The sequence below is a fragment of the Perognathus longimembris genome, chromosome 8, assembly GCF_023159225.1.
Source record: "Perognathus longimembris pacificus isolate PPM17 chromosome 8, ASM2315922v1, whole genome shotgun sequence".
Lineage (NCBI taxonomy): Eukaryota > Metazoa > Chordata > Mammalia > Rodentia > Heteromyidae > Perognathus > Perognathus longimembris.
Genome location: NC_063168.1, coordinates 59,805,252 through 59,820,353, shown reverse-complemented (window position 1 = coordinate 59,820,353; position 15,102 = coordinate 59,805,252). Strand labels below are relative to the sequence as shown.

The following is a 15,102-nucleotide window of genomic DNA, read 5'->3' as shown; positions in this document are numbered from 1 at the left end:
ATTTCTTACAAGAGACTCTGAGTCAACCAACAACAAAGACTAGATTTCCCAGCCTGGCCAGAACCATCAAAACCCATCAGTACACCCTCTGCCATCAGCCAGGCAAGACCCTCCTGCGTGCATTCTCCCAGAATGCAATGCGGGAGCTAAAGCAAGTGCTCTTTTCACAGGAGGACCACTCAGCTGAGAAGTATTTCATGCACATCCACGAGGCCCTGGATATCCTCTATAAGGAGGTGAGAACACACAGTGGCCCATTCCTGGCTGCCAGCAACCTGTCACTGTAGGTGGGATCCTCATCCTGGTCACATCTAGGCAAGTGGGTCAAATGAGATGCACACTGTGGAGACCCCCGGGAGTGGCCACCTGGACAGAAAGTGGCTGGAAGCTACTTTCTGGCTCAGAGACTGGATTGTGTAGTAGCAAAGCGCTTCCCCTGGAGCCAACCAGCCTGAGTTTGCAGCCAGGCTCTGTGACTTAGTACCAATGGGACTTTTCTGTGTCTCAGCTTCTCAGTCAATGAGGTGGGGCAGTAAAGAATAGTTGGGCACCAAGCATAATGGTGCATACCTGTAATCCCAGCTACATGGGGGACAGAAGTAGGGGGATCACAGCATGAGGCCCTCTCTGAAAAATAAGACTAAAGCAAAAAGTGGGGTGGAGGTTCAGGCAGTAGAGTACTTGACTAATATATGAGACCATAAGGCCTTGAGTTCAAACTACTTTAAAATAGTTCAAAATACTGTTTAAAAAAATTTGTGAGATCATCCAAGTAGTTGTACCCAGCCTCTAGGCCTGTTCTCTCTTGGCTCAAACTGAGGAGGGGAAGTTGGTTAGAGGCTAACCCTCCAGGGCCCTTCTGTAGTAGCCAGTGTTCTCTCCCTACAATTGCCTGGGGACTCACAATGCCCATCTCTCTGCTCCCTGCAGCTTCCCAGGGCTTTTGTCAACGTGGTGGAGGTCATGGAGCTGGCTGGCCTTCACCAAAGCCAAGGCGGGAAATGTTCCATGCCACTGGCAGCTCAGTAAGTACACCAGTGATAGACCCAGGGCAAGGACAGTTGGGGAGAGCAGGGCTGGAAGACTCTACAGGAGAAGAGCTAGACAGCCCCATCTCAAGGGCAAGCCAAGGGCTTAGAAAATAACTTAGGCCTCTATATGACTCAACAATATGCATAAGTCCTTTCATTTTTTCAGACCCAAGTTTGCTTTTCTGTAAAGTGAAAACACATTAAATTATACTTAAGGCTCCCTGATATTTCTGATTCCAAAGGCCAGCACTGGCAAGTTACTCCCTGCTAAGAAGTAGCTCTGCCTCTTGAGAAGTTAGGGATCTCTGGGCCTCTTACTCATTACCTATAAAATGGATATATCACCTTCCTCTAATGTAGATGTGACGTCAACAGGAAATAACACATAAGTAGCAGAGGCTGGCTGTCAGTAACTAGTCTTCTTTACTCCTTACTTGAAAGCTGGGGTGGTAAGCAAGGTCCTGGTGGGCAAATCACAAATTCCCATTGGGAGCCAGAATTCCAAAAGATGAGTGGGACCTTGAGGTCAAAGAAGCTCCCAGAGTGCATGTAACTATTGTGGTCCCTGAGGAATTCTATCTGGGCTCAAATGGATGGGCTATGTGGGTGGCATTATCTGGGAACCAAGCCTCCACCACATTAGCTTTTGGTGGAATATTCAAGATCTAAACTATAGCACACCTAGACTGCCCCGAGTTAGGGGTCTCTAATGGATCCCAGGGTGTGTTATGGGAGTGTGTCAGCTCCCAACCCTACTCCTTGTGAAGCAGCATAGGCTGTAGGTTCCTGCAGGTAGCAGCTGCCTCTCGGTAGAGATAGGAGGACAGGACAGGCTGCCCTGAGCCGCCTCAACCCCAGATTCCTTGTCTTGCCTCACAGGAGCAATTGTAGTTGCCTCAAACACTTTCAGAACTCCCTGGCAACGCAAGAGCTGAAGAAAGTGAACTGGAACCTCCAGGTAAGAGCACAGCCCTGTGCTCCCCGAGCAAAGATCCAGAATGATCAGAGGTTGGTGAACAGCAACTCACTCCCTAAAAGGCAGATCACAGCCTTGGAAGTATTCATCGAAGCGAACTGAACACCAAGACCAGGGGAAAAGGTAGTTAGAGGTCCCAACATGACAGCTGGGAGAATCCCAGCCTCTAGGTTCCTGTTCAACCTTGATGGGATGAATAGCCCTTGGTTCTCAGAAGCTTCCATGTAGTAGGGTCCATCTCTCACCCAGAACATACATTATGAGCCACATCCTTACAGGGAACAGGAGAAGAGTATCCCTGCACCTGTCTTTCAATGCCCTTCACTCTCCCCTCAAGACATCCTAACCTAGTTAGCTCTACCCCGACTTCCACTCACCCTTTCCTAATGTTCCTGTTTATACTCATCTCTGCCCTTATTGGACCCTCTCTGAACATGCCCACACTGAGCCTTTCTACAAATGGATCCACTTCCACTCATGAGGCAAGTCTTCCTCCTCAGAGAAGCTTAGCTTGAGTCCATTCACCCTCAGGTCAAGTTCAGCCTGCATTTGGGCTTGGACCCCACTGCTGTCTGTGACTCTTATGTTTTGATGTGTTGCCTCCTTTTCCCCGATGGATGATAGAGTCCTCCAGGATAAATACATCTAAATCTATTTCTTCGACAATTCACATTTGGGCACTTAGGCCCACAGACTTCTACCCCCAAAAGTTCACAGGCACTTTGGGGAGTTTGGTGTGGAGGTACTCGAGTTCATCTAAGCTGACAACTGACCACTTCATGCATTGAGCACAGTGAGGCCCGGCATGTGTGGCTCAGGGGCTTAGGCCCAGCCTTGTAGAGGCTTCAAAATAGAACTCCATGGAGCTGTGCAAAAGGGAGTGTCTCCATTGGGGCCTTCAAGGTTCAGCTCAGTTCTGATGTTGACTATTAGCACAGGGCCTTGAGATACAGGCCTTCATGAAACGTGCAGGATGAATGAATGCATGTACACCAGTAGCCCCTTTAAGCACCTTTGTCTGTAGTGAGCTCATTTCTACCATAAGCACCCCCAGGCTGCAGGGTAGCCTGTCTGCCCAGCCTTGCCAGCAGCGTTGAGCAGCCTCTCCGTCCTCAGAGTGGCATCTCCAGATTCTCCTATCTGCGCCAATACATGGAGCGGGAGGACTTTGCCGTGGTCGTGCAGCCTTTCTTCCGGAACACTCTTGGCCCCCTGAATGAGGTAAGCTGCAGGTGTTTCTGGAGACTCAACTGGGAGGGCCTTGTCTCAGGAGACAGTCTGTATCTTTCTCTAGTGTGCTATTCATTTTTACCATCTGTCTCCAAGAAGGCTCCCAAGCCAAGGGTGGTGTTCTCTGCCTCATTAGAACTTAGAGGAGCTTGGAAAGAAAGAAAAGAACAAATCAGTAATGACCAAGCCCTACGGACATGGCACTGCTATTAGCTGGATTGGGAGAAAATGGAAAGCTCCCTAAATCCATCAAAATTGTCAGCCTTCAGGGCAGAGATGTTGAAAGACAAGAGATGAAATGTAGGTGGCTATACTTCACATCTGCCTTGAAAAACAAACCCCAAATCAGGAAGATTTTCTTTTTCTTTATGTTTTATTATTCTTAAGTATTTGTATGAGTTTCAATTAACATATCTGCTTGTGAGTACAATGCATCTTGATCAGTGTTACCCCTTTCATCATTCTCCTCCATTTTTGCCAACCCTACCCATCCCCTCAAGTAACCCAGTTCCATTTTCACATATGTATGTGGAATTTTACTCATCCATCAGGAAGAAAGATATTATGTCATTTTCAGGGAAATGGATGGATGGACCTGGAAAAAATTATGTTAAGTGAAGTAAGTCAGGCTCAAAGAGAAAAACGATACATGTCTTCTCTCCTATGTGGAAGTTAAAACTAAATTCTAAATATGTATGTAATACATATATATGTACAGTGTATATATATATATACATATTTATGTACAAGGTCACATGCATATAGACACTCACATATTAAGTACAGTATTTTGCAGGGGAGAATTCCAATGGCATAATACCTTTAAACAGCTAACTTAGAGTTTAGCAAAATACCAGGAGGCTAAAACATATGTTGTTGAGGGGTGATGGGGGTCAGGAAGTGGAAGATAGATGAATGGAGAGGGGAAGGGCGGGTGAATATAGTCATAATATGCAATGTGTATGTGTAAAAAAGAAAGGTTTTCCAACTGAAGGAAGAATCAAATGATGACAGGAGAAATGGGCAGAGCCCCTGCTGGAGGGAAGGTGGGCGGTTGTGAGGTCTGGATGGTTAGGTAACCTCCTCCTCCTCTCCTCTGGTTCCAGCGAGGGAGCATGGACCTCACTTTCTTCTCTGAAGACTGTATACACTTTTCAGAACGCGGTCATGCTGAGATGGCCATTGCTCTCTGGAACAACATGGTGAGTGACTGAGGACCTGGCTGGCTTGGGTCAAAGGAAGCAATCTAGGCATATGGACTCTATAAGTCCCACAATGATAAACCAAAGCTCACACTGGCAGTCTACCTTCTTTGTCCTGATGTAGTTTGTTCAGTGTGTGTGTGTGTGTGTGTGTGTGTGTGTGTGTGTGTGTGTGTGTGTGTTTTATTTCTCAGCAATGCCAAGTACTATGAGAACATAACTTTGCGATCAGATGAGTTGAATGAAAGTACCAACTTTACCCACTTCCTAAGGATGTTGGGCAAATCACTTCTCTAGCCACCAATATCAACACCTGTATCTGGCCACCTGTAAAAATGACACAGAAATCTGAGATAACATGTACTCAGCAGCCAGCACAAGAATTCATGTCAACAAATGTAAGCCCTGTAACCCTGCAGTACTCCAGTCTCAACACATCCCAACCTCTGCTTCTATAAACATCTACAAGAGAGATCCAGATAGCCTGTTCTCCCAGGCTGAGATCTGTTCCAGTCCTTTCTGCTGGAGAAGGACCTCATGAGATGAACATACAGCTCAGGAGCCACAGGGACACTTGATCTTGTGCCTCAGCTCTGCTCTTTGAGGCTAGCCACTCCCTTCTTCCCCATCCACTGAATTTGTAATGCTTGACCTGCTCTGGCCCCATATCGGTATCCTCTTGCACAAATCAAACAAAAAACCTTCCTCATCCAATGGCTTCCTTTGATCTTGTCTCAGTGTGTAACCCAATGCCCATTCTGACTCAACATGTTCCCTCATCTTGCTCATGGTGACTGAACAGTCTACACTCCTGCTCTTTTTATTGCAGTTTCAAGTCTATGGCGTCTCTGCAAGCCACCACTGTGCAAATATTCCCACACCTGTCATCTCATCCAACATGTCCAGTGCTTCTCTCAGCTGACTCACAATATTGACTTTCTCTCTAGCTACACCCACCCCCGCTTCCTCTCCTCCTCTCCTCTCCACTTCCACTCAGGGCAGCATGTGAGCAGGTTTTATCCTTGACCTATTTAATTAGATTCAGCTTTCCTCCTCTTGTTTTGTCCTGGGGGTTTCCTCCTGTTGACATCAGTCTCTAAGCCAGCATCAAAGGGATGAAAGATGAAATACCGAGGGCATCTTCTGGAAGAAAAGGTGGGCAGTAACAATGTCTGGAGAGTAGGTAGCCTTGCTTCTGGTCCCAGCAAGAGGGGCAGGGATCTTACCTTCTTCTCTGAAAACTCTGTCCGCTTGTCAGTGGACATAAATCCAAATCTAAAGGCTTGGATTTGCCCAAATCTAAACATGACCATCATGTTCTTTCAGTTTGAATTTCTTTCCACCCATCCCCAACTATGTTTTTAAAAAAAAAAAAACAACAAGTTTGCTTAATATAAATCCCAATTCCTGTGAGAGATTTTGTTTTGAAGGTCAGTGTCCTTCAGTAATGTAGTCATGATTTCATTCCTTCTTAAATCCCAACTCCACCCCCCAAAATTGAGAATCTGTTTTTCCCTGTCACACCACTGTCCCACCTCAAGATTGCAGGGAAATCTACATTTTCCAAAAAGACCCAGGAAAGCTAAGCCCTTGGTCCTTTCTTGCCAACTTTACCATTAAAGAGGAAACCGTCCAGGCTTGATGGTCAGTGATGACTTGAAAATGAGTGAGTCCATTGGTCTCTCTTTGTTTAATTAAGTGCCACTCTAGCCTTCATTTCCAAAGCAGCTCAGTAGTTCTTTTTATTTTCCAGGTGAGAGGTTTTATTTTACAAAGGCAAGTAAAAGGATCAGCTATGAGAATAAAAGATGAACACACTGCCAGGAGTTGGATTGTTAGCCAGACTGTCCATGGATTCCCCCAACCATTTCCCCAATTTAAAAATAACAAAAACAAAGAAAAGTAAAACTAAAATTATCTATGAGCTTCTTATCCTGTAGTATATAATTTAGGGAAGTAATTACAGTCTATGTTTTCATCCCAAACCATCTCAGACGTAAAGCTACTGCATCGTGCCAACTTTTCCAAATATTTCTTACTGGAATTTCACCCCTCAAGTCACATTAAATAAATAGGCTGTGAGAGCTGGAACATATCCAGAGGTCATTTAGCCAGAACATTCTGTAATGAAAATACAGAGACATGAAGCTATTTTCCCAGCATCACACAGCTGGTTAATGGTACAAGAGGGACAAGAGTCCAGGTTTTCTACATTGTACCTTTGTGTCCCAGCCACAACCCCAACCTTCCTTCTACTCCCAACTTGATAAGCACATATATAGCCCATGAATTCATGTCTCATAATTCGAGTCCTATGACATCGTGTCTGCAGGCTTTGGCAACTGTTCCCAGAGTACCCTACCAGGCAACAAGCACACTAAACTGCATCATCTCTCGCCTCTCACCTCTTAATAGCTCTTACCTCCTTCTCTAGAGACCTGTGTATAAGTGAAGCCAGGAACATAAGCATCATCAGGGTCTGTTCAATTCCATAAGTCAGGTGATGAGTACAATGCCTGTTAATCAATGTTACTCCTTCCCTTATTCTGCTCCATTCTTGTGAGCTTTTTTGTTCAAGGATAGTACTCTACCTTTTGAGCCACAGCTCCCCTTCTGGCTTTTTGCTGGTTAATTGGTGATGAGAATCCCATGGACGTTCCTGCTTGGGCTAGCTTTCAACCTTGAACCACAGACCTCAGCCTCCTGAGTATCTAGGATTATAGGCGTGCGCCACCAGCACCTGGCTTGTCTTCTTATAAAACAGTTTTCTTTTCTCATTGAGGCCTCTGTCTCCACTAGTGCATGATGTCTCTTCTTTAGAAATCCCACTCCAGCTAATAGTTTCCTCTTCCAGTTGACACCATCCCTGTCCCCAGTCCTCCAGCCCTTAGAACAGCAATTCTTATTTCTGGCTACAAATTAGTATCATCTGGAGACTTTGAAATATGAGGACCTACAAGCACTTTGGAAGACACTTCAGTATATCTAATAATTCTGAACGTTTGTGTTTCTTAAGACCCAACAATTCTACTGCTGGCTATATCCCCATCAGAAAAGTATACACATGTCTACCAAAAGATATATACAGGATTTTTCATAGCAACACTATTCATAATACTCCCAAACTGGAGCATCCTCAAGCTTCCAAAAACAGAACGAATAAGCTGTGCTGCATCCCAGCCACACTGCATCCCTACCGCAGAATACCCTATGCCCTGAGCGCTAGCAACCTCAAAAATATGCAAAGAAATAGATGTGCATTTCAAAAACAAGCATCCTGTCATATGGTGCTAGAAGTCAGCATGAGGGTCTCTCTTATGGGGAGCAAATGTTCTAGAAAAAAGGCGAGGTGGGGAGGTGCTTCCAAGTACTGGGAATGTGTTTCTTCATTTTATTAGACTGGTTGATTGCTTACTTTTGATTTTACTTGTTCCTATATGTACTTTAAAAAACACACCAGTGCCTGGCTAGGCTTGTCCCCAGAGATTTTGACAATTATTCAGATGATTCTAACGGGCAGGGTTTATGAACCACTGCCTTACCTATTCTCTACAGGGTAACTGAAAAGTCTCTATATAAGAAAACCTAGCCAGGTGCTAATGGCTCACACCTCTAATCCTAGCTACTCAGGAGGCTGAGATCTGAGGATCATGGTTCAAAGCCAGCCCAAGCAGGAAAGTCCATGAGATTCTTACCTCTAATAAACTACTCAGAAAATGCCAGAAATCACACTGTGGCTCTAGTAGTAGAGTGCTTGCCTTGAGCAAAAAAGAACCTCAGGGACAGTGTGCAGGCCCAGAGTTGAAGCCCCAGGACTGGCAAAAAAAAAAGGGGGGGTGGGGGGGAAGGAAGGAAAGAAGGGAGGGAGGGAGGGAGGGAGGAAGGGAAAGGAAAAAAACCTGGCCAAATCATTCCCCTACCTTCAAACCTCCAATGCCCCCACTGTAAAGGAGATGGCCAGGACCCTTAGCCCAACACACAAAGCCTTCAGACCCTTGGCTTGGTTCAACTCTCTGGCTACCATGGTCCCAGCTTCTGCCTTCACTTTGTAGTCTTGTGACTCTTGCAGCTCCCCACCTCCACCTCATGCAGTTTCACACTCTGGATCCGTGCTTTCTTTGTCCCTTTTACACAGAGTGCCATTCTCAGTTCATGTGCCATTTCCTGTGGTGGCCTTCTGTGTATCCTCAGAACAGATCCGTGGCTGCCAGCTCCATTTCTCCCAGTCTAGTCCTGTCATTAAGTGTATTGTTTTTATCCACAGTGCCTGGCTTATGGAAAGGTGGCTCTTGGGGGAAAAAAAAAATCATTGCTTCCTGTTCTAGACCTTCTGGCTCTGAGCTTCTCCACTCGGGTCTTAGTGACTCCCATTTCTCCATTCATCCATCCCATAACTGTTTACCCAGCACTGCTGTGTGGCAGCTGCTGTTCCAGGCGCCAGGCTTCCACAGTGTAAAGGAAAGGAACCTGTATGCTCTTATGGAGCAGATAGTGATGCGAAGGAGGGACTGATCATCAACACGTACACAAAGAAGTCAATAAGGCAAAGTCTGACCACATTCAGAGTTTAAAAAAAAAAAAAGTTGTGGGACAGGAGAGAAAAACTAGAAGAGAGTGAGACAGGGTGACATTGTCCAAAAAGAAAGGTACTCCTTGCCTGACTTATATAACTATAACCCTTCTGTATATCACTTTTATAATACCAATAAAAATTTAAATTAAAAAAAGTCAAGTGGGGATGAACATAAAATAGTGGTAGGAAACAGGGAGGCTACACTGAAGTCATGACATATGAACTGAAACCTAAATTTCAGGTCTGGGGGGCCTGATGTCTCAGGGAGAGGAACTAGGACCCAAGTGGGCCTGGGGTCAGGAATGAACTTGAAGATTCTGAGGAGTTTCCAGGCCAGTGTGGGCTGCAAGCAAGAGAACAAGGTCATAGAGGCAGGTAGAGAGCAGATCCTCAGCTGACCTCAAACAGGAATGACATGCTCTGATTTACCCTCTGCTGCTGTGCAAAGAGAAAAACAGTGGGAGGCTGCTGTCAGCCAGGTGAGACTCAAAGGTGCCTGGGACTAAGGTTATGGCAGGGAAGAGGGATGTGGTCATTTAGAATGTGTTTGGAATTGGCTGATGGATAAGGGAAAACAGGAACAAAGGATAGTTTCTTGGTTTGGAATCTAAGAAACAGAGTGGATGGTTGGCAGTTAATGGTTGATGGGTAGAAAAAAAAATCGAGTTCTATTTTGAACACGAGCCATGGGAACTGCCTATTAGACAACCACACACAGGCATTGGGTACAGTGTTATGTAGGGTCAAGGTCAGACTGGAGATTTTTAGAGGATTATTAGCATTCATAAGGTATTCCAAACCATGGGACTTACTGAGAGCTGACCCTAGGGCATTTGTCCCAACTTGAACACAGTTTAGAGAGTGGTGCGGTGAAGAAATGTAAAGATAGTCACATCTACTGTTTCAAAGTGGGGTGGGGACAACTTTGACAAATGCTACTGAGAAGCCAAGCAAGTTGAAGACAAAGACAACAACACTGAATTTGGCCATGTGGAGGTTGTTGGTGACCTTGACCATGGCTACTATCAAATAATGGAGGCCATTGTCCCATTCATACCAGGTAAGGGAATAGGACATTGGAAATGGCAGCAGGTGACTATAGAAAACCTGGAAGAAATCTATGGGGCTATAACTAAGGTATCAGAAGGAATATGAGGCAATGAATGGGCACATGGAAGAGACTAGAGACAGCAGTAGGCATGTGTTGATGGGAAAGAACCAGCAGGAAGGGGAAATTGATGCACTCATCAAATGCATGGATCACAGGCTTCCTGTGAGCCAATTCATTTCTGGAACATCCCTGAGAATCAGCCAACTTGACCTTGTCCCTCATTCAGTCCCTGGTCATTCTACTACACGAGAACTCAGCTATGTGTGTTCTTAGATCTAAGAAAGTGAAAATACTATCTTGCAAGGGCTCACACATGCTGCCATGTCCACCTCTCCCCAGATGCTCCTAACAGCCATATGCTGAATTTTCAGGACAGTATTTAACACCTGTCTCCAACCTTGGGGAAGTTGCCTGACTGGCACTGCCTAGTCATTGTTGGCAGAGCCAGCACCCTGCAAGAATGCAATCACCATGATGTCTCCTAGGGTGAGAGCCATACTCCCTCCTTTCATAGTGCTTGGAAAGGCATTGAGACAGCAGTGAGGTTGTGAGCCGGTGTGCTAAGCAGTGTGGCTTGAGTACTCAGGGTTCCCTCATTGAATGTCCCTGGTGGCCAGACAGGAAGCATCTTACAGGATGGGTACAAACCTGATGCTCAGGACAGAACCTGCAACTAGGTCAGTGCCAGGCCTGTTCTTCCTCTTACTGGCTCTTTTCTCTGGGGATAGGCAGCTGGCTAAAGACTCCAGGATGGGGTGCAGTCGCTTCTCATTCTTAGGGGGTCCTGGGGCGGAAAATATTCAGCAGAGCCCCACAGAACCACAGTTGTCCCCAGGGATATTTTGAGTAAATGTTTTCATCTATGTGACAACCACATAAAATAGTTCAAGTGAGAAAATTCCAAGTTCTTCAAATTGGCAAGCCAACTGTAGTAAGGATGTCATGGTAACCAATATGTTTTCAAAGTTCTCCTGAAATTGACTCGCTCCACACACTTGGACAAGTTGGTAAATATGATTATCACCATTTTATCAAATTGAAAAGACAGTGTCTGCAATCACAGCCACCCACAAGAGAAAACAGGCAATGAGTATTCTTGGTCCCAACCCTTCTAGAAACTTACTGAGGACTCTGGATTGGTCAATCTCTCCCGAGCCTTGGTATCCTCACTGATAAATGCAGGGAGCTTCGGCTCAGGGTCCTACCCAGCTAGGACTGACTCTTCTCTCTGTGGGTCCAAAATCAGGTCCAGCTCTGGCTAGGGATGCTGGTCTAGCCACAGGCCTCACTACACTCCCAGTTTCATCCTATCTTTCCAGTGGGAAATCCACATGAGCCATCTTTCTTTAGTTTTTTGCCAGTCCTGGGGTTTGGGACTCAGGGCCTGAGCACTGTCCCTGGCTTCTTTTTGCTCAAGGCTAGCACTCTACCTCTTGAGCCTCAGCGCCCCTTCTGGCTTTTTCTATATATGTGGTGCTGGAGAATCAAACCCAGGGCTTCATGTATGCAAAGCAAGCACTCTACCACTAGGCCATATCCCCAGCCCAAGAAATCAAGGTGTCTTTTTTTTAATCTAGCTGGAACCAGTGGGCCATAAGACAACCTCCAACAACTTTACCTACAGCCGAGCAAAACTGAAGTGTCCATCTCCTGTGAGTGACCACCCCAACTGTCCTGGATAAGATATCTGGTATCATGGGGCAGGGGGAGGTGTTCTGCTACATGGAGGAATACCTGTTCTCCGCTCTCCCCTCTCCTTATTGCTACAGAGTAGAAAAGGGAGACGAGTCGATAAGAGAGGCAGGTTGGTGAGCAGTAGCCAAGTGCCTTAAACCACTCATAATTCCTAAGGAGTCTTTCTGCTCTCATGTCTTACTCCTGCATGCAAGCTCTCTCATATGGAGCACTATACTAAAGGCTGGTGACAGGGAGGCAAAGATAAATAAGACAAAGTGTCTTTTTCTCTTTCTCCCTTTCCATGCCTACTGCCCTCACCTGAACCACTTACAAAGTCCCAAGCTGTCACCCTAGCAATCCTCTCTGTGTCCCCATCATCCTGTATTTGCTGCCAGACAACTCCAGTCTGGCCAAGGCTGCCGAAATCCTTGCCTGGTCCCCCTTGCCCTAAGCCCTCCTGCTAGTATATACTCTACACTCATGGCAGATGAATTTATGTCCCAGTTGAGTCCCATGTTTGCACAGGCCGTTTGTGTGTATACTGGGGACTTGAACTCAGAGCCTTAAAGTCAGGGCTTCAGGTTCTCACTTGGATTTTTTTTTTTTTGCTCATAGCTGGTGTTCTACCACTTGAGTCATACCTCCACTCTGGCTTTTTCTCACTGGGGATGTTTCAGATTTGTCTTCCAATGCTGGCTCCAAGCTGCTGTCCTCAGGTCTCAGCTTCTTGAGTGGCTAGGATCACAGGCGTGAACCACTAGCCACTGGCTCCCAGTCAGTGTTTTTACTTCTGCCATTTGCCCCTTGCAGCTCACCCTCTTCTCTGCCTATGGAAACATTTATCTCTTCCTGGGCCCAGGATCGTCCTCCCTGGGCTACAGTTCCATCATATCTTACTCTTCCTATCCCCAGCCACACCTATGTTGGTCTCCCTTTTCTACTTGCACCCATTCTCCTTTATGACATGATTGTGTCTCTGCCTGTCTCATCTCCCTCCTGGGCAGTTAGCACAGACATTCCGTCTCAACCCTCAAGTACTCATCACAGTTCCTGGCCTCAGCCCCACAGAGCAGCAACTCATCAGTGTCCGCTGAAAGAGATGGAAGGCAAGGACCTCGTAAAGGCAGACCTAGGTGCCTCCCCTCCTGGCCTTCTCACGTTGGGTTCTTTAAGCCACCATAGAACCAGTGGTCCTACCTCATCAACCTCCCCTGATCCCTGGGCACTGTTAAACAGGAGGCTGGTCATAGTTGTCCAGCAGGGACTAGGAAGACCGAGGTGGGAGCGCTGCTATCTCCCTGGGACTCTCTCCCAGTAATGATCCCCTATCAGTTCCAAATGTTTTAAGATCAGATTTGATAGGAAAGGAGATTTTGGTGAGAAATCAAAAGGTGGGTATTGCTGGGTATTGGCTACTTGAGAGACCGCTCCTGACCTCACACAGAAGGTCCTAGCATAGTAGGAATGGAGATTTACAACAGGAACAGCTGTGAAGGTGCACAAGATGATTGATTGTTCCCGCTCAGTGAGGGAGACTTAGGTAGATGGATGGGTTGGTGGATCTTCTTAACCTCTGACCCCTCTTCCCTCCTCTCTAGGATAGCCCTTTCTTCTACACCCTTCAGAATAGTGGGCTACTCCCAGACCAGTCTGCAGAAGCCCCCCACACGCTCTACTGGGCCGTGCCAACTGCAGCAGTAGGTGGCCTGGTCGTGGGTATCCTCACTATGACAGTGTGGAGAGCCCTGAGAGGTCACCAAAGGGAAGACCCTCCAGCAGGCCGGAGCACTACCAGCTTCTAGGCCCCCATGAGCTGATCCTTATCCGATTCTGCAGCCACACACTCCTCAACAGCCCCAGCCACCACAGACAGCCTTGCTTTCCCAGCTGGCGACATCAACAGCCAGAGGGGACCGTCCAGACTTCTTGGGACCAAAGCTGCTTCTAGGCTTGTGCTCCAAGATTTGGCCAAGTTCAAGAGAGGCCAGAGCCATTCTGTTCTTGACCCCACATACTTGCAGTCCTCACCCCTCCCTCTGTCAAGTGCACGGGTGTGGGAGCCAGAGCCTGTCTGGTCCTGTGTCTCATGCAGAGCTGCCCAAGTGACCAGCCCAGAGCCCAGACAAGCTCCATCTCAGCACTGCGGCAAACCACAGTGTAAAGAGAAAGACAAACACGACACCAAGGTGTAGCGGGCATTCTGGAGCAGGCTGGCTCCTGTGCAACTCAACCCAGGATGTTGGGATATGTTCATTACTGTCTTGTTTGATGCCTAGGAGAATGGAAAGCATCGTGGTTCCTCACAGGCTATGCTTGTCACAGCCTGGTTGAGAAGACAACTCCTTTAAACACACACACACACACACACACACACACACACACACACACACAGAGGCCATACCATAGTGTTCAGTTGAGTCTTGGGTGTCTGTAGGAAGATGAGTCTGCTTTAGAAAAGACAAGAAGCTACCTGGGAAAAGCTTCACTAAAAGAAAGCCATTTTAACCTGCCATTTTGGCAATAAATAAATAAGATTAGGACACAAATATATCATATTCCATCAACCTGATTTCCTTAATGCTAAATGTAGGCAAAAATTCCTAGCTGTACAGTAGCAGGTTTCTGAGAGAAAGCTAGAAAGAGTCTGAAAATAATCTGCTTCTCAGAGAGCCATGCTAGGAGCAAGGCCTGCGATTCTCCTTTCTGCTCTGTACAAAAATCCCTGGAGGAAGCAATGAAGTGTTCCAGAAATGGAGACAGTATTTGCCACTGAAATGTTTGTTTTCAATTAATCACATGTATTCAATGTAAATTTCACCTCAATAAAAACAAACAAGACTCCAGGAAAATAAACATCATTCTTTTCTTTCTTTCTTTCTTTTGGTCAGTTTCTTTTTTAAACTCAGGGCCTGTGCACTGTCCCTGAGCTCTTTTGCTCAAGGCTAACACTTTACCACTTTGAGCCACAGCACCACTTTCTGTTTTCAGGTGGTTAATTGGAGATAAAAGTCTTATGACTTTCCTGCCCAGGCTGGCTTTGAACTGCAATCCTCAGATCTCAGCCTCCTGAGGTAGCATGAGCCACCAGTGCTCAGCTCTATCCATTCAAGTCTCTCTTGGCCCCAAAGCCTACAGTGACTAAGAACCTCAGTTAAAACCCTCAAAGGCATTAACTCCCTTCACCAACTTGAGCCCTAATTTCTCAAATTCCATGTCTATAAAACGAGTAAGTATATCCATTTTGCTGAGCTCACAGCACTTTTGAAAAAATGAGAAACTGATGAGCTCTTTGTCGCTCTAAA

General features: G+C 46.3%; 1 protein-coding gene across 1 annotated transcript in view; it reads left to right on the top strand.

Annotated features, from left to right (window-relative positions):
- Plb1 (phospholipase B1) overlaps positions 1-14,167 on the top strand; it is a 103,227-nt gene extending 89,060 nt beyond the window's left edge. Inside the window, exons 46-52 of the mRNA XM_048353206.1 lie at positions 171-236; positions 931-1,025; positions 1,911-1,989; positions 3,124-3,228; positions 4,344-4,439; positions 11,701-11,775; positions 13,399-14,167. Coding sequence (XP_048209163.1) covers positions 171-236; positions 931-1,025; positions 1,911-1,989; positions 3,124-3,228; positions 4,344-4,439; positions 11,701-11,775; positions 13,399-13,602 — 720 coding nt within the window. The 3' untranslated portion in view covers positions 13,603-14,167. The remainder of the gene's footprint in view (positions 1-170; positions 237-930; positions 1,026-1,910; positions 1,990-3,123; positions 3,229-4,343; positions 4,440-11,700; positions 11,776-13,398) is intronic.
- Positions 14,168-15,102: the final 935 nt, after the last annotated feature.